The sequence below is a fragment of the Odocoileus virginianus genome, chromosome X (genome assembly GCF_023699985.2).
Source record: "Odocoileus virginianus isolate 20LAN1187 ecotype Illinois chromosome X, Ovbor_1.2, whole genome shotgun sequence".
Classification (NCBI taxonomy): domain Eukaryota; kingdom Metazoa; phylum Chordata; class Mammalia; order Artiodactyla; family Cervidae; genus Odocoileus; species Odocoileus virginianus.
This window is the reverse complement of record NC_069708.1, coordinates 31843107-31861531: the sequence shown is the minus strand read 5'-3', so window position 1 is coordinate 31861531 and position 18425 is coordinate 31843107. Positions and strand designations below refer to the sequence as shown.

Here is an 18425-nt window from a genome sequence, read left to right as displayed (position 1 = left end):
AGTAGAAGAACTTTTGAGACAAAACCTCCAAATATTTTTCTCATTTATGCCAATGCCTGTATCATGACAGACAAATCTCTCCTCACAATTTACTTTCCCAACTGGCAAGAGAAAATTATTTTCACTCACTGGAATGTCAAAAGTCTAGATGAAAGTTTGCCATGCATTTTTAAATATGTAGATAAAAGCAGTTATAATGAGGAATTTATAAGAAAGAATATGTTGCCTTAGATCTCTCACAGAAGTAAAGCTTGTGGTATGTTCGGGTTATTTTTGCTTGCTCTTTTTGAACTCAAATTCAATGTAAACTCTCTCAAGGCCAGGTACTTTGTCCTGTTTCTTGTGTATACCCCTACCACACCCCACACCTCAATATTACCTAATTCAGTGTTCTGCACATATTCTCAATACAAAGCCATACTACTGTAGATGAAGAGGCTGTAATTAAAACAAATATCAGATGCTGGAAAAAAAAAGGCTTTTGAAACGATAGAAGAGTTGCTAGTGCTTAGGATAAACCTCAACATACACAACAAAAAGTGTCAAAGACAAAGATGCCACGGAGTACAACAAGGATAGAGAGTAGCTTTACTGGGGAGGGGACAGAATAAACAAAATGAAATGGAAACAAAAGTGTTCTCGCAGTTTAGTGCATACTCCCAGAACGAGACAAGAAGGAAGATATATAATTTCTTTACATTATTTCATTAACGATGATCAGTTCATGTGAATTCCAATACAGGGCGCAGATCTTGTATCATCAATTAATTAGGTAACATGGGCTATGGACGACCAGGACACTTCCTCAGGAGGGGACAAGAAAGCGACAGGGGGTCAGAACCTAATCTTCCCTCCTCTATACTCTGCTAAGGGACGTAAAACAAGACTGTAGTAAATTCCTGGCTTGTGAAGCAGAGAGAGTTTGGAAACACCCTCATATTAAAACAATATTGTCCCACTCAGTAGTACAAACAGTACAGAATACCCCTCTAATAGAAGGGGACTGATATAAGACTTACCTGTATTTTTTTCTGTCCTATGGTTAAACCTCCGGAGCTACGCAGCCGGTGGCGGCAACAAATCCACACGCGTGGACTCCGATCTCACACTCCGGCAGAAGTCACAGAAGCGGCGACGGCGACGGCAGCGGCGACCACCGCGACTGCGGCGGCAGCGCCAACTCCTCCCTCTGGTGCTTCTCTTGCTCCACCCCACGCCGCCAGGCCGCCGCTTGGACCCAACCCTCCCTCCCCTCGACTTCCGGTTGATGCCCCGACCGGAAGCAGCCAGCGAGGCGGAGGGACGCGTCACGTGAAAGGAGAAAAGCGCAGCAGAGAGGCAAGCGTCTCCCGCCCCCTACTGCTCTCGGGCTGACGCACAGCCTCGGTTGGAAGTTTTCCTTTTTGGTGCTGCGAGGCCTTTTCCCATTTCGCTAAGAACAAAACAACGCCCACCCGCCACCAAAATCCGTAGTTTCCTAACCTGAAGCCAAGAAATACTTTAGACCTTCTTATAAATCTTCCTCTAGGTAGTTCAGCCTCTCACAGCATGAAATTAACGTGCTCCTGTCTGATTGTGTAGTGTAACCCCGAATGTGAATGTCAGAACTATGAACTTATCCCTCCATTGAGAAATGATCTCTGTACGCGCTCTGGTTAGGCCTTGGGAAAACACGTTCTTTGCGCGAAGTGGAATTCGCTTTGCTTCACTCCCGTATTTCTCCAACAAAAAGGTGAACAGTTGTGCCTCAAAAGTTTAAAAAAAATCCATGGCTGGGGCTTGAAAAAGTGACGTTAGATTCTGAGTGCGAATACCACATGTATGTGAACTTGTACGGCCCAGGAAATTAAAGCTTTCTTGCAAAACAAATGCGGGGGACAAGGAGGGATCTGTTCCAGCTCAGCACCCAGCTGAGAAACCTTGTAAATGGATTCTGCCCTGCTTTTCTCCATGCCAATGTAGTCAGTCAGGCTGGGCGGCAGAGCCTTGGGTTTTGCTCTCCGAAGAAATCCGCTTGTCTTGGGCGGGCCGGAGAAAACCCAAACATTGGAGCAAAACCAGAAACAGAACCAGAACACACTATTTCCTTTTGAGGAAACTGGTGAAGTCACTAGTGGGCTTCCCTAGTATCTCCGCTGGTAAAGAATCCTTCTGCAACACAGGAGACCATGGTTTGATTCCTGGGTCGGGAAGATCCCCTGGAGAAGGGATAGGCTACCCACTCCAGTATTTTGGGGCTTCCCTGGTGGTTATGACGGTTAAGAATCCGCCTGCAATGCGGAAGACCTGGATTCGATCCCTGGGTTGGGAAAATATCCTGGAGGAGGGAATGGCAACCCACTCCAGTAGTCTTTGCTCGAGAATCCCCATGGACAGAGGAGCCTAGAGGGCTGCTATCCATGGGTTCGCAAAAGAGTTGGACACAACTGAGCGACTAAGCACAGCACACAGCAGTGAACTTACATGATTGTTAGCATTCAAGGAAAAGCTGTTTTATTCCCTGACATTGTATAGCAGTTGTCTAGAATTTATTCATCCTGCATAACTGAAACCTTATACCGATTGATTAGCAACTCCTCGTTTCCCTTAAGCTCTGACCCAGGCAACAACCATTCTATTCTCTGCTTGTAGGATTTTGACTATTTCAGGTTTCTCAGCTAAGTGGAACCATGTAGTAGTATATGTCCTTCTGTGACTGGTCTATTTCACTTACTGTTAAAAGTTCATCTATTAAAAAAAAAGTTCATCTATGTTGCCACATATTGCAGAACTTCCTTCTTTTTTAAAGTCTGAATACTATTCCATTGTGTGTGTGTGTGTGTGTGTGTGTATGCATTTTCTTTTTTCATTCATCTGTTGATGGGCATTTAAGTGCTTTCCACGTCTTGGCTGTTTCAAATAGTGCTGCAGTGATCATGGGTGTGCTAATATTTCTTCAGTTCTTTTGGAAAAGTACTCAGAAGTGGAATCAGGGGATCATATGGTAGTTCTATTAATTTTTGGAAGAACTTCCCTACTGTTTTCCTTAGCAGTTGCACTGACAATATATAAGGGTTCCACTTTCTCCATATCCTTGCAAACACATGCTTTCTTTTGGGGTTTTGTTGTTGTTGCTGTTCATAGCCATTCTAACATGTTTGAGGTGATATTGTGGTTTTGATTTGTATTTACCTGATGTTGAATATCTTTTCATATATTTGTTTGCCATTTGTGTATCTTTGAGAAATATCTAATCAAAGCTATAGCCGATTTTTAAATAGAGCTATTGCTCCCCCCCAAAAAAATATGGAGTTGTGGGAATTCATTATATATTTTTGAGCATAACCCTTATGAGATATATAGCTTGCAAATATTTTCTCCCAATCCTTAGATTGCCTTTTCACTCTGTTGTTTCCTTTGATATGCAGAAACCTTTTAGTTTGATATTCTCCAATCTGTTCATTTTTGCTTTTGCTTCTTACACTTTTGGTATCATATCCATAAAATCATTGTCAAGACCAATGTCATGCAGTTTTCCCCCATGTTTTCTTCTACAAGTGTTAATTACATTTAAGTCTTTAATTCATTTTGAGTTGATTTGTGTGTGCTGTGCATTCTCAGTCACTCAGTCATATCTGACTCTTTGAGACCCTGTGGACTGTAGGCCACCAGACTCCTCCTCTATGAGATTTTCCAGGCAAGAATACTGGAGTGGGTTGCTATTTCCTACTCCAGAGGATCTTCCTGATCAGGGATCGAACCCATGTCTCCTGCACCAGCAGGCAATTCTCTACCACTGTGCCACCTGGGAAGCACCTGTATGATGTTAAGATAAAGGCCCAAGTTCATTCTTTTGAGACTATCCATTCCCCATTGTGTATTTTTGTCACCCTAATTCGGTACAGTTGCAAGTTACAAAATCAATTATAAAAATCAGTTTCATTTTTATATTTTAACAATGAATCATCTCATTTGTTGATTGACAAAAAAACGTTTATGAGAGAAGGGAAAAAAAAATGAAGAGAATGGAGACAAATATGATGTCCGTTGACTGGAAGACTCAATATTGCTAAGATGTCAGTTCATCCCAAATTGATAGGTATATTTAATTAAATAACACTCTAAACACAGTCAACTGGGGGCTTCCCTGGTGGCTCAGTGGAAAAGAATATGCCTGCCAATGCAGGGGACACAAGTTTGATCCCTGGTCTGGGAAGATCCACATGCTGCAGAGCAACTAAGCCTGTGTGCCACAACCTTTGAGCCTGTGTTCTAGAGCCTAGGAACTGCAACTACTGAGCCCAAGTGTTGCTACTATTGAAGCCTGTGCACCTGAGAGCCCGAGATCCGCGTCAAGAGAAACCACCACAATGAAAAACCTGAGCACCACTAGAGAAAAGCCTGAGCAGCAATGAAGACCCAGCACAGCCAAAAATAAAAATAAATAAATAAATAAAATTTAAAAACAACACAGCCAAAAAAAAAAAACAACGTAGCCAACTGTGTGAAAAATGGTACAAATGACTTGAAAAAGAAACTATTTGGCAATTTTTCATATAATTAAACATACCCTACCATATGACTCAGCAATCCCATTCTTAAGTATTTATCAAAGATTAATAAAAATATACATCCACAAAAAATGTACAAAATGTTGTACAGAAAATGTTTAGTGACTTTATTTGTAATAGTCAGCAACTGGAAAAAGCCCAAACATCTATCAAAGGAAAATGGATAAATAAATGATGGTGTATTCAGACAATAAAAGGAAAATTTTAAGATGCATGCAATAGCATGCATGAATATCAAAAATATTGTATTGCATGAGGGAAGCCAGCAACAAAAGAGAACATGTGCTGTGATTCCATTTATATGAAGTTCAAAAAAGGCAAATAAACTGTGGTAATAAAAATCAGAAAAGAACAACAATAAACTATCTGAAAAGGGAATTAAAAATCCCATTTAAAATAGCATGAAAATATAAAACACTTAAGTAAACTTATGTAAGGAGTTGAAAGACCTTGTATACTGAAAACTTCAAGATACTGATGAAAGAAATTTGAAATACAAATAAATGGAAAGATATCCCCCAAAAAAGCTCAAAATTTTTTAATTCATAGCTTTTTTTTATTCATGCTTTTAGTTTCATAATTTTTACATGTGTGTTATTTGGAGTTGGGACAGAGATCTCACCTCACACTCCCTTCATATCACTGTTCTAAGCCCTCAACCACTTCCCCATTCATTCATCCATTTGCCCAAGATCTTAAAAATCTACAAAACTCCAAAGATGCAAAGAACATTAGAGTATCTATTACCCTGAGTTTAGACAGAATTGAGATGTCTAAAATGTAGCAATACAATAAATGAGTGGTACAGAAAGCATTTCAGAAAAAAATGTATTTTTTATTCCTGAATCTGTCATTTTAAAAAGCAGCCAAATGCTAAAATTTTTTAAACTATAAATATTAAAAGTAAAAGGGAGAGGCTCTGAGTTGCTAATTTTGAAGCAACATGTGGTCTTTTCATACTTTCTCTCATTAAACATCAGTCATAAGATGTTGGGGGAAAATAATCACAGGATTATTTATATTTTCATCTTGAACCACTTAACCCAGTTACCATAAACAGTATCAAGTTAAACAGTGTTGCAGAACTAAGTACACAAAATGGAAATATTATTGTAAAAGTGGCAAACAGTATCTGTATTTACATGTTTATAATAATTTTCATCCTGTTTCAAATCCCTGTTAAGCCTTGACAGGCAATACTTTAATAACTGCCAATAGAGCATATACTGAGGAAACCACAATTGAAAAAGACACATATACCCCAATGTTCACTACAGAACTATTTACAATAGCTAGGACATGGATGCAACCTAGATGTCCATAGACAGATGAACAGATAAAGAAGCTGTGGTACATATATGTATGATGGAGTATTACTCAGCCATAAAAAGGAACACATTTGAGTCAGTTCTAATGAGGTGGATGAACCTAGAGCCTATTATACAGAGTGAATTAAGTCAGAAAGAGAAAAACAAATATCATATGCTAACACATATATATGGCATCTAGAAAGATGGTACTGATGAACCGATTTGCTGGGCAGCAATGGAGATGCAGACATAGAGAACAGACTCATGTTCTGTTCTGGACAAGGGGGGAGGAGGAGAGGTTGGGACAAATGGAGAGTAGCATGGAAACATATACTCTACCATATGTAAAATAGCCAGCCAGTGGGAATTTGCTCTATGACTCCAGGAGCTCAAACTGGTGTTCTGTGACAACCTAGAGAAATGGGATGGGGTGGGAGGTGGGAGGGAGGTTCAAGAGGGAGGTGATATATGCATACATATGGCTGATTCATGTTGATGTATGGCAGAAATCAATACAATTATCCTTCAATTAAAAATAAATATTTTTTAAAAACTGCCCATAGATTTAAAACTTAGGCCTACTATTTATTTCAAAAAGGATCACTCTTTGTCTCTCTTCATGCGTGCTCAGTCACATTCGACTTTGTGACCCCATGGACTGCAGCCCACCAGGTTCCACTGTCCATGGGATTTTTCCCAGTAAGAATACTGGAGTGGGTTGCCATTTCCTCCTCCAGGGCATGTTCCTGACCCAGGGATCAAACCTGCATCTCCTGTGTCTCCTGCATTACAAGTAGATTCTTTTTTGTTGACCACTGAGGAAGCCCTTGACCCTCTACACCCATCCACATAAAAATTCACTTCAGGACTCTACCTCCCTGTGTATTCAATTGTAGTTGTCAATCAGTGTGCATAGCCTTAACTATTAAGATACAAATTCAGACCCAGAGAGATGGGATGGGGAGGGAGGTGGGAGGGGGGTTCAGGATGGTGAACACATGGAAATCCATGGCTGATTCAGGTCAATGTATGGCAAAAACCACTACAATATTGTAATTAGCCTCCAACTAATAAAAATAATTGGGAGAAAAATTACTGTATTAAACTGAGCTTTCAAATAGAAGGGACTGTCTTTAAGCACATCAGTTTTCCTGGCATTGAGCAGATAGTAGGTGTCCCCCAAATACTTATGAAGTGGTTATTGAAATCACCAGTAATGTTAAGTCACGAGGGTGAGAACTCAACATGTATCTCTACAACCACAGAATCTAGTTCTATGTAAGCTTAATTAAAATAGAATGTGTGCTAAAATAGTTTGAGTCTAAGAATGGCATTTATGACCTTCACCCTAATTTATCTAAATTCTTCAAACATTTTATAGGGGAACTAATTGGATAATCTTCACACAGAATGAGTGCATCTGTGAGAGAATAAATCTTTGAATACACTAAGAAAGCAGTAAGGTCAGAATACTGTGATAAGACAAATCAATTTAAACTACAGCTTCATTTCTGGTAGTGGCCATAGTAGTTTTATAACTACTCATCAGGCCAAGACTAAAAAGTTTTAAAAAGTATTTTCAAAGATGCCAACTACCACCACCAGACTTGATCACATAGGCAACACATGCTGGTAAAAGTCATACTATTTCTTTTTGCCTATTAGAATAGGTGACAATTATCACTTATCTGACAGAAGTGGTACTAATTATACTGAAAATTACATTAGAAACTCTCAGTGCTAACTTAGGAACAAAGGTTGAAACTTCCTTAGACATGTTTATTTTGCTTAATCATGTTGGTTACATGCATTTGAATACTTTTAACATTCTAAATATGACATGTTCAAATTTAATCAAACAGTGGCACTATATAGTTACTAATATTGGAATCTTTTATTAAAATGATATTCAAATAATTTTTCCTACTTACAACTTGAAATTACTGGCTTTGGTACATTTAATGAGAAAACAGGACATGTTGCCATAAGAGCAATTCTTTTAGTATTTCATCTATTAAGTAAACATTCTTCAAATGTTTGCTTAAATATAAATCCTTATCTGCATCAGGAAATTCTGGAGATTCCTAAAAGTCACTTATCTGATAACCTACATTATAAATGAATTTTAGAAATCTTTTAATTTAGCCAATGGGCTTCCCTGGTGGTTCAGTGGTAAACAATCCACTGCCAACACAGGAGATGCAGGTTCAGTCCCTGGGTTGATAAGGTCCCCTGGAGAAGGAAATGACAACCCACTTCAGTATTCTTGCCTGGGAAATCACATGGACAGAGGAACCTGGTGGGGTACAGTCCATGGGGTCATGAAAGAGTTGGATGCAACTTGGCAACTAAACAATTAAGCAATACAGATAGGTTACTCAACTCAAATTTCATTCTCTGCTTACCTGAGAACTATAAACAAACCACTACAAGAGGCTTACTTCACAGCCTTTGAACAAGGAGTAAAGCAGCACATAGTTTAAGATATTGTGCTTTATTCAGTTACTATCTTACACATAAAATCCAATGTTATAATGAACTCAGGACAATGCACAAATCCAGACGTTGGTATAATTACAGAAAGCCAACAGCAGAGGTCACTAATAGATAAGTGAAAGTAAAACCATATCTCACAGATCCTTCAATATCATGAACATCTCAAATAAATATGCTGAAAAGGTTATTAAGGTAAATGTACCAAGGGAGCCAAGGAGCTAGCTAGTCTTCAGACATCTTAGGAGTTCATTTAATAGGACCAGTTTTCTCATGGATCTGGTGACAACTTATATTCTCTTGGCAGGTGACTTAATGGCAATTCCAAATATAAACACAAACGAGACTAAAAAGTAGATATAACCAAGATATGGACACCAAATTTTGAACTCAAAAATGACCTAAAGTAACTCTGTGATAAGTTATTCATGAACTGTAATTTCAGCCTACCATAAAGTTGACTTCCAGGTTATAGCTAAACTTTCCTTTCAAACTACCTGAGACAGAAAAGCTATTCAAGAAGTTGTACAAACCCCCCTGCCCTGGCCCCTCACTCACCTGCACACAGAGGTGCCATCAGCCTGGCCTCCACCTCAGGCTCATGTCAGCAGGAAGGAGGCAGCATAGGGCATTAAAAAAATTGTACAGTGTTTTGACCTTAATATTAACACAAAGGTTAAATAAATAAAAGCAATCAAGCTTAGTTTCACTTACAAAAGAAACAAACCTACAATGAAGGTTTCAAGTATACTTTATTTTTTCAAACATGCCATATTTTAATGGGTACATAGTACTTTCACTTGGCATCAATTATGAGTTGATTTTGAAACAATTTATATTAAACCAGCTGGGATGATTACTGTTCTCTCCATTCCTTTGGGGTGACTCTGCCAACAGGCGATGGGTTCCACTCTATTCCAATTTGTGTTGCCGTCTGTAAGAATTAAAATGCTGTCAGTTATCAGTTATGTTTAAATCAGAGTCCATGCTCCCTTGGGAGATTATTTCCTAAAGTGGCAAAGGTATTCTGCTCTATAGGTTAAAAACACACAGTGCCCTCCATGTAGGCCAAACCTAATTGCTGTTCTAATTCTCTTGGGTAGTGCTGTTCAACAGAACTTCCAGAGATGACAGATATGTTCTGTCTCTGCACTGTCCAATACAGTAGCCACTAGCCATATATGGCTAGTGAGCAACTAAGATGTAGCTAGCATGACTGAGCAAGTACATTTTAAAGTTTTTTTTAATTAATTCATATTGATATTTCACGTTTCTATACTACCTCCTCAAAATATTGCTTCACTCAACCACAACTACCTAAGTACTGCCAAGGAAGACATGTGTAATATCCCTTCATCAAGGAGAACTTCACCTCCAAAAATGCCCGATAACACATTAGTTCAACATCTGTTTATTCTTCTAATTAAGTACACACTTATTTTAATAACATACCTAATTTCAGGAAGATCAAAACAAGAATGAAAAAGGCCTATTAATAAAGTGTCTTTAATTATTAAGGCAAGGGATATCTTTTAAAATCAATTTATATATTTATTATAGCTTCAAGACTCCTACTTGAACCAGCAAGTATGGTAACTGGTAAACAAGACTGGTAAATGTTAGATGTAAAAAACTAAAATATTCAGTTCCAAGGGTAGAATGCAGAAGACTGACTAAGCAAAGAAAGGTGACCCAAGATGGTGAAAACTCTGGAAACCATATAACAAAATGACTGATAGAACTAAGAATGTTTAATATCAAAGAGCAGATCCAGGAAACATAGAGATTTTCCAGTATCTAATGGCTGATACATGGAAATATGATCAGAATTTGTGTTGCAATGGAATGATGGGTAAAATGTGGAGGAGGCAGATTTTAACTCAATATAAGATCTTTTCAACAGCTACACAATATGGAAAAGACTGCCTTTTGATCCATAAGTAACTTGTTATTGGAAATGTTAAGAACAGATGATGATCTAATGCTCAATGCTGAGGAAAAACTCCTGCAATGAGTGGGTAATTACGTTAGAAAATCTCTAAAGCCCCTCCTAACTAGAAATGTACACAACTGTGTGAAAACATTTTGAATACATAAACTAAATGGCAATAAGAAAAATCTAAAACAGAGATTATCAGTCAATAGTACTTACATATACCCATACAGCAACACAGAAAGTGGCTCCACTAGCTAATACGGCATTACCATATTTGTCATGGAAATCAGGTGCCCGCTTCTGGTGGATCTGCCTTGCCACTGCTTGCTGAATGGTTTGAACTTCAAGAGAAAAAAAAGAATACAGGAGAATATCTACTAATTATCAGGAAAAGAGAACATTTGTAATTGATATTGCCACTTGCGAAAACCAAGGAAGTTACTCTATAGTATTATGAAGTATAATAAAATGTTAAAACATTGTAGCTAAAAGCAAAGTTGCATACTTTGAAATGCTTCACAAATAAGATGAATTGACAAATGGATAATATGTGATATAACAAATAGTGCAAAATGTTAGTTGCAGAATCTACATGCTGGGTATGTGGGTGTTCATTAGACAATTATTCCAACTTTTCAATATGTCTGAAATTTTCCCCAATACAATGTTGAGTGGGTAAAACAAAGAACAAGTGATGTCAGTAACATCCATGATAAATTGGTATTTGTATAATCCTTGAACTTGGCTCCTACTTCATTAATCTGAGTATTTATGATTTTGATTTTCACAAAAGTTTACTCAGCAGTGCTTAACAACTTGAAAAGTATAATACATAGACACTGTTCCCAGGTAACTTCCAGTCTAGAAAAGGCTATTATATACATAGACACAAACCATTATAATACAAGGAAGTAAAATGTTAGCTAAGCACTTTGAATAGCAGGTAGGATTTGGATATGCAGATATGGGAAAAGGAAATCTGAAAAAAACAGAAACAGAAAACCCAATGTACTATAAAACCAATCACGTTTGAAGGACAAGTTGTATAGATTAGTCCACGTGTGCTAAGTCGCTTCAATTGTGTCTGACTCTGCGACCCTATGGACTGTAACCCACCAGGCTCCTCGGTCCATGGGATTCTCCAGGCAAGAATACTGGAGTGGGTTGCCATGCCCTCCTCCCAGGGATCTTCCCGACCCAGGGATCGAACCTGCAGGTTTCCTATGTCTCCTGCATTGGCAGGCGGGTTCTTAAACACTAGCACCACCTGGGAAGCCCCTATACATTAGTAAGAGGACATGAAGCCACTTTTTTGGTAGAGCTAAGTTTCTGAGCAGAATGACAACATTAAAACTTTGCCATTACTGTTATTTTAGTAGAGTTTTCAAACTGCCTCTGGAGGCACTTGCGGGGCTTGGGAAAGAACGAAGACTAGAAAATGCTTATTTCCAGCTGCTTTTTTTCTTCCTTTCCAATCTAAGTAGCAGGTCCTTATTGTTTCAGAGCCTCAAAAAGTATTTGAGTATGCAGTGAAAATCGTATTAAATAGCAACGTTGCCCATTCATTAGCACTTATGAATATGGCTTCTATGTGATACAATGGGTTATTTCTAGAGTTATTTGACCATTTAATGGTTTCTTAAGGGCCTTACAGGTTTTTGTCACCTTTGGTTACATTTCGAATGGGCAAATCTACATTTCACAATATTCACAATAGAGCAGTTAAAAGTGAGCATGTGAATTCCGCATTGAAAGTAAAACCCCCAAACACCCTTCCCTGAGGTCCAAGGCCCCACCTTCTCAAAAGGCAAAGAAAATAAGATTACCAAACAGTTCTGCAACACCTCATGACCTCAACACTCACGTTAGACAAGCGGATTTCTTTAGACCTCTTCTCTGTGACAAAAAACGGTTCAGTTACCACCTATTGATAATTTTATATAAACGTCAACAACTCCATGAGGTAGGTATATTTACTAAGCCCCTATTTTACAAAAGAGGAAAATGAAGTTCAGAGACATTAAATTATTAGCCAAAGTGAAAGGGATAATAGACGTGGCTTTTGAAATATGAAAAACCAGTCAGGCAACTATTTTTTCGTTATTGTCAAAGGTGCTTCAGTGTTTCGTACACAATCTAGTAATACTTCTAAGGACTTTGAGTTGAAAATAAAAAGGTAGCTAAAGAACTAAATGGTAATTGCTTAAAGTCACTTTCATTGTAAAACTGTTCACGTTACTCAAGGTCACCTTCAGTGCAAATGAAGTATGGAAAAGACTTTACTTCTCCCATCTAGAGCATTATCAATACATAACTCTGGTTTCAAAATTTCCCTGTACTTATCTAACTTTTAGGTAAGAATAAAAACAACCACAATTATTCACTTAATAATCCACAAAGAACATAAAAGGTAAAGTGCTACCATTTAGCAGGTAGCAGCACTGCAATGAAACCAGGAACTGGATAAGAAGCTCTTTTGCGGGTAAATTGTATCCCCAAAGCTAAAATTTACGAAATTATTTAAGGAAAAAGAAGTGTTCACTGTGTCCCCCTTGAAATCGTAGGCTACCGAATAATGAAACAGAGCAGGGTTATGACTCCAGTAACAGAAATAGAGCTGGGAACCCAAACAGAAACGCTGTGCGATTAGGCTAATGCCAAGGACATCTTCCCAATTACTTAGGGTGAGGTGGGAGACCGAGCCTTTAGAATTACAAGGTCGGGCTGCAGATGAAAAGAAAGGTCAAGAGAGACCACGAGCAAAAATGGATAAAAGTTGGTTGGAAATGATCCGATCACAATTTTTGCTCACCTCTCAGACGACTTAGTGCGTTTTTGGCCAAGGGAAACATCCTGAGGTTGAACACAAAACGGCTGCAACTACAGCTGCTGGCCTCTATCAATTCGTCGTCTACTATCCTTGCAGACTCCTGAAAAACAAAATGGCTCTCGGCTGCGCTCTTTAAAGAGATTTGATGAAATCTCTCGCGAGACCTGTAAAAACCTATAGAATTTGCCCTCTTTACCGCACGCAAACGTACGCGCCTTTTGGGAAATGTAGTTTCGCGCTTCATAAATGACTCATTAGGGTATTTATTGAACAATGAGAAAATCGCTGGTCTTGAAGCCAGGTTTAGGGCTCTTTAGAGGAGAACTGAGACATTAATCTTAGACTAGTCATCAAACGCATAAACTTCAAGGTAGTGTTCAGAGGCTTGGGCTTGTATCTCGCTCCACACTAGCCAGTATTTTCAGTTCCCCCCAAACTTCCTTTGTTTCTTTAATTTTTTGTTTCCTAATACTACCTACTAATATTTTGAATTTTGAAATGATTTTAAGTTATGAGGGACGTTGCAAAAACAGTAAAAGGAATTCTTTTTATTTTTTTGACTTCAAGATAGTCTATCTTTATTTTTTTCCTTTTTTTTTTTTTTTTTTTGCCTTTTTTTTCCTATTCATCTCTATCACTCCACAATATTGCAGTGGCTTTTGCCACACACTGACACGAATCAGCCATGGATTTACATGTGTTCCTCATCCTGAACCCCCTTCCCACCTCCCTCCCCACCCCATCTCTCCTCCCTCCCCATCCCATCTCTCCTCCCTCCCCATCACATCGCTCTGGGTCATCCAAGTGCACCAGCCCTGAGCACTTGTCTCATGCATCCAACCTGGACTGGCAATCAGAAAACAGTAAAAGGAACTCTTAATATGTAGAACAATCTATGATAAAGCAAATTTAACAAATTGTTGATCATAGAGTCTTGGCCGTGTGTGTTCAGAATACAATTATTTCAATATTTCTGTATGTTTGGACATTTTCATAATAAAATATTATCAAAACCGTGTTTCTTATGTCTCTTGCATGGCAGGCAATTGCCACCTTTAGTCTCCTATAACTGAAGAGTTCCTCTGCTGTCTTTCATGGTATTAATTTTTTTTCTTAAGTTTCAGTTCAGTTCAGTCACTCAGTCGTGTCTGACTCCTTGTGACCCCATGGACTGCAGCACACCAGGCTCCCTATCCATCATCAATTCCCAGAGATTTCTTAAACTCATGTCCATGAAGTCGGTGATGCCATCCAACCATCTCATCCTCTGTCATCCCCTCCTGCCTTCAATCTTTTCCAGCATCAGGGTCTTTTCCAGTGAGTCAGTTCTTTGCATCAGGTGGCCAAAGTATTGGAGTTTCAGCTTCAGCATCAGTCCTTCCAATGAATATTCAGGACTGATTTCCTTTAGAATTGACTGGTTTGATCTCCTTGCAGTCCAAGGGACTCTCAGAGTCTTATCCAACACTACAGTTCAAAAGCATCAATTATTCGCTGCTCAGCCTTCTTTATGGTCCAACTCTCACATGCATACATGACTACTGGAAAAACCATAGCTTTGACTAGACAGACCTTTGTTGGCAAAGTAATGTCTCTGCTTTTTAGTATGCTGTGTCTAAGTTGGTCATAGCTTTTCTTCCACGGAGCAAGCGTCTTTGAATTTCATGACTGCAGTCGCCATGTGCAGTGATTCTGGAGTCCCCAGAAATAAAGTCTCTCATTGTTTCCATTGTTTCCCCATATATTTTCCATGAAGTGATGGGACTGGATGCCATGATCTTAGTTTTTGAATGTTGAGTTTTAAGCCAGTTTTTTCACTCTTCTCTTTCATTTTCATCAAGAGGCTCTGTAGTTCCTCTTCACCTTCACTTTCTGCCATAAGGGAGATGTCATCTACAAATCTGAGGTTATTGATGTTTCTCCCAGCAATCTTGATTCTAGCTTGTGCTTCACCCAGCCTGGCATTTCACATGATGTACCTTGGTGGCTCAGACGGTAAAGAAGCTGCCTGCAATGCAGGAGACACAAGTTTGATCCCTGGGTCAGGACGATGCCCTGCAGAAGATAATGGCAACCCACTCTAGTATTCTTGCCTAGAGAATTCCATGGACAGAGGAGCCTGGTGGGCTACAGTCGATGGGGTTGCAAAGAGTCGGACACGACTGAGCAACTAACACTTACTTACTCACTTACTCTGAATATAAGTTAAATAAGCAGCCTTGTCATTCTCCTTTCCCAGTTTGGAACCAGTCTGTTGTTCCATGTACAGTTCTAACTGTTGCTTCTTGACCTGCATACAGATTTCTCAGGAGGCAAGTAAGGTGATGTGGTATTCCCATCTCTTTAAGAATTTTCCGCAGTTTGTTGTGATTCACACAGCCAAAGGCTTTGGCATAGTCAATAAATCAGAAATAGATGTTTTTCTGGAACTCCCTTGCTTTTTCAATGATCCCTTGGATGTTGGCAATTTGACCTCTGGTTTCTCTGCCTTTTCTAAATCCAGCTTGAACACCTGGAAGTTCTCAGTGACATACTGTTGAAGCCTCACTTGAAGGATTTGGAGCATTACTTTGCTACCATGTGAGATGACTGCGATTGTATCATAGTTTGAACTTGCTTTGGCATTGCCTCTCTTTGGAATTAGAATGAAAACTGACTTTTTCCAGTCCTATGGCCACTGCAGAGTTTTCCAAATTTGCTGGCATGTTGAGTGCAGCACTTTAACAGCATTATTTTCTTACTATAGGTAAGCTTATTCTATTTTACATATGAAGGAAGTGAGTACTGTATCAAGATTAGGTAATTTTAAGCAACGGAACAGGTAATGGATCTTCTGACTCCACAAGTTTGTGCTCTGTAATATATTTGAAGAGTACAGGCCAGTTATTTTGTAAAAGTTCCCTCAACTTTTGTATACTTGATGTTTTGTAATTAGATTCAGTTAAGGCACTTCTAACAGAAATACTACATAACAAATGTGTTTTCTTAGGGTGTCTTACCAGTAAGTCTATATATAATATTCGTTTGTCTCATTTTTTTAATTTTAATTTTCTTTTTTTTTATTTTTGGCTGTGCTGGATCTTCATTGCTGTGCGTGGGCTTTAGTTTCCGCGACTGAGGTTGAATGGGGGCTACTCTGTAGTTGCGGTGCACATGCTTCTCATTGTGGTGCCTTCTCTTGTTGCAGAGGGCTCTAGGGCACTCAGGTTTCAGTCGTACAACACTGGCTTAGTTGTCCCGGGGCAAGCAAAATCTTCCCCAAGCAGGGATGGAACCCACGTCCTCTGCATTGGTAGGTGGGTACTTAACCACTGGACAACCTGGGAAGTCCTTGTCTAATTATTGATAATGCCAACTTTAATCATTTGGTCAAAAGTGTGGCCTCCAAGTTTCTATACTAAAAAGTTACTGTTTATCTCTTTCCAATTATTAAGTAATATGAGAATACATTGAGACTATGTGTATATCCTATTCTTTATCAAACTTCCACCCACTAGTTTTTGTATTCATTGATGATTTTTCATCCTGGATGAAGCACTATCTGGAATCAAGATTGCCAGGAGAAATATCAATAACCTCAGATACACAGATGACACCACCCTTATGGCAGAAAGCAAAGAACTAAAGAGCCTCTTGATGAAAGTGAAAGAGGAGAGCAAAAAAGTTGGCTTAAAGCTCAACATTCAGAAAACTAAGATCATGGCATCCAGTCCCATCACTTCATGGCAAATAGATGGGGAAACAATGGAAACAGTGAGAGACTATTTTCTTGGGCTCCAAAATCACTGCAGATGGTTACTGCAGCCATGAAATTCAAAGACGCTTGCTCCGTGGAAGAAAAGCTATGACCAACTTAGACACAGCATACTAAAAAGCAGAGACATTACTTTGCCAACAAAGGTCTGTCTAGTCAAAGCTATGGTTTTTCCAGTAGTCATGTATGGATGTGAGAGTTGGACTATAAAGAAAGCTGAGTGCCGAAGAATTGATGCTTTTGAACTGTGGTGTTGGAAAAGACTCTTCAGAGTCCCTTGCAGTGCAAGGAGATCAAACCAGTCAATCCTAAAGGAAATCAGTTCTGAATATTCATTGGAAGGACTGATGCTGAAGCTGAAACTCCAGTGCTTTGGCCACCTGATGCGAAGAACTGGCTCATTGGAAAAGACCCTGATGCTGGGAAAGCTTGAAGGTGGGAGGAGAAAGGGATGACAGAGGATGAGATGGTTGGATGGCATCACTGACTCGATGGACATGAGTTTGAGCAAGCTTCAGGAGTTGGGATCGACAGGGAAGCCTGGTGTGCTGCAGTCCACCGGGTCACAAAGAGTTGGACACGACTGAGTGACTGAACTGACCTGAACTGATGATTTTTGCCTAAAAGAATTATTAGTATGAAAGGTGCAAAATGATGATTTTTCTAACTCTATCATTCCTTCCATATTTAACACCAGGTATTCTCTTGTAAGGAGAAATTTTATCTTCTACCCTATTTATTTGTTTCTTATCAGTGTGGATTCATGGATTCCAAAGGTTATAATCTATTGCTATCATCATTTGTTTTAAGGCTCAGTAGTCTCAGATGTAGTCAGTAGGATTTCCTTCTGACTTATATAAGACATATTGCTTAAAATTGCTTAATCTTGATACTGTACTCACTTCCTTCATATGTAAAATGGAGAGAATAAGCTTATCTATAGTAAGGCTTATATGTCTTTTTTTTTAGGTCTCCATCATTTTATTTTTTGAGGATTTCTTTATTTTCTGACACAACGCTTATCTTGTACTTTCTTTACCCCAGAACTGGAATATATTTTCCTAAGGAGCCTTGATTTCTTTTAGGGATGGCATTTATCAACCTACATTTGGCATTAGGTTTGCTCATTTGTATTGGAGTGTCATTGCTTCTAGTCATTTCAGTGAACAGAGCTAGAAATATATGTTATGAATGATAAATTTATGGAAATACTGCCAATTCCAGTCCAACCCCCAGAAGTTCTTTTTCACTTTTCCTTATTTCATATTTGTATCTCCCTTCTTACACAGTGAGAATCCTAGCTCTCAACGTCAATGTTTTTACATATTACATTATATATATTTCCAGATTTGTTATATCACTACAAAAAACAAATCTACTTAGTAGAGTTTAAGATTTGCTTGCAGTTATTTTTTTTCTTTAGACTAATGGTATATAGTCAAAGTAGTGTGTTCACAAATTATTCAGATTAGTTCTATTTTCTTTAGTGCAGTTGTTTTTCTTCTGAAATAGAGTTGTGCTCTCTTTTTTCTGTTTTGTATTTAATTTCAGT

At 38.7% G+C, this 18425-nt stretch overlaps 2 protein-coding genes across 2 annotated transcripts in view; both read right to left on the bottom strand.

The window, feature by feature from the left end:
• ATP7A (ATPase copper transporting alpha) overlaps positions 1-1236 on the bottom strand; it is a 149223-nt gene extending 147987 nt beyond the window's left edge. The window contains exon 1 of the mRNA XM_020881934.2: positions 1020-1236. The gene's annotated coding sequence lies outside the window, so the exon portion shown is untranslated. The remainder of the gene's footprint in view (positions 1-1019) is intronic.
• Positions 1237-8338: 7102 nt separating this feature from the next.
• On the bottom strand, positions 8339-13244 carry COX7B (cytochrome c oxidase subunit 7B). The gene is made up of 3 exons (XM_020881913.2): positions 13102-13244; positions 10506-10630; positions 8339-9287 (listed from the first exon to the last, which is right to left on the bottom strand). The coding sequence occupies exons 1-3, from the start codon at positions 13139-13141 to the stop codon at positions 9210-9212; spliced, it is 243 nt and encodes an 80-aa protein (XP_020737572.1). The 5' UTR covers positions 13142-13244; the 3' UTR covers positions 8339-9209.
• Between the last annotated feature and the right edge of the window lie 5181 nt (positions 13245-18425).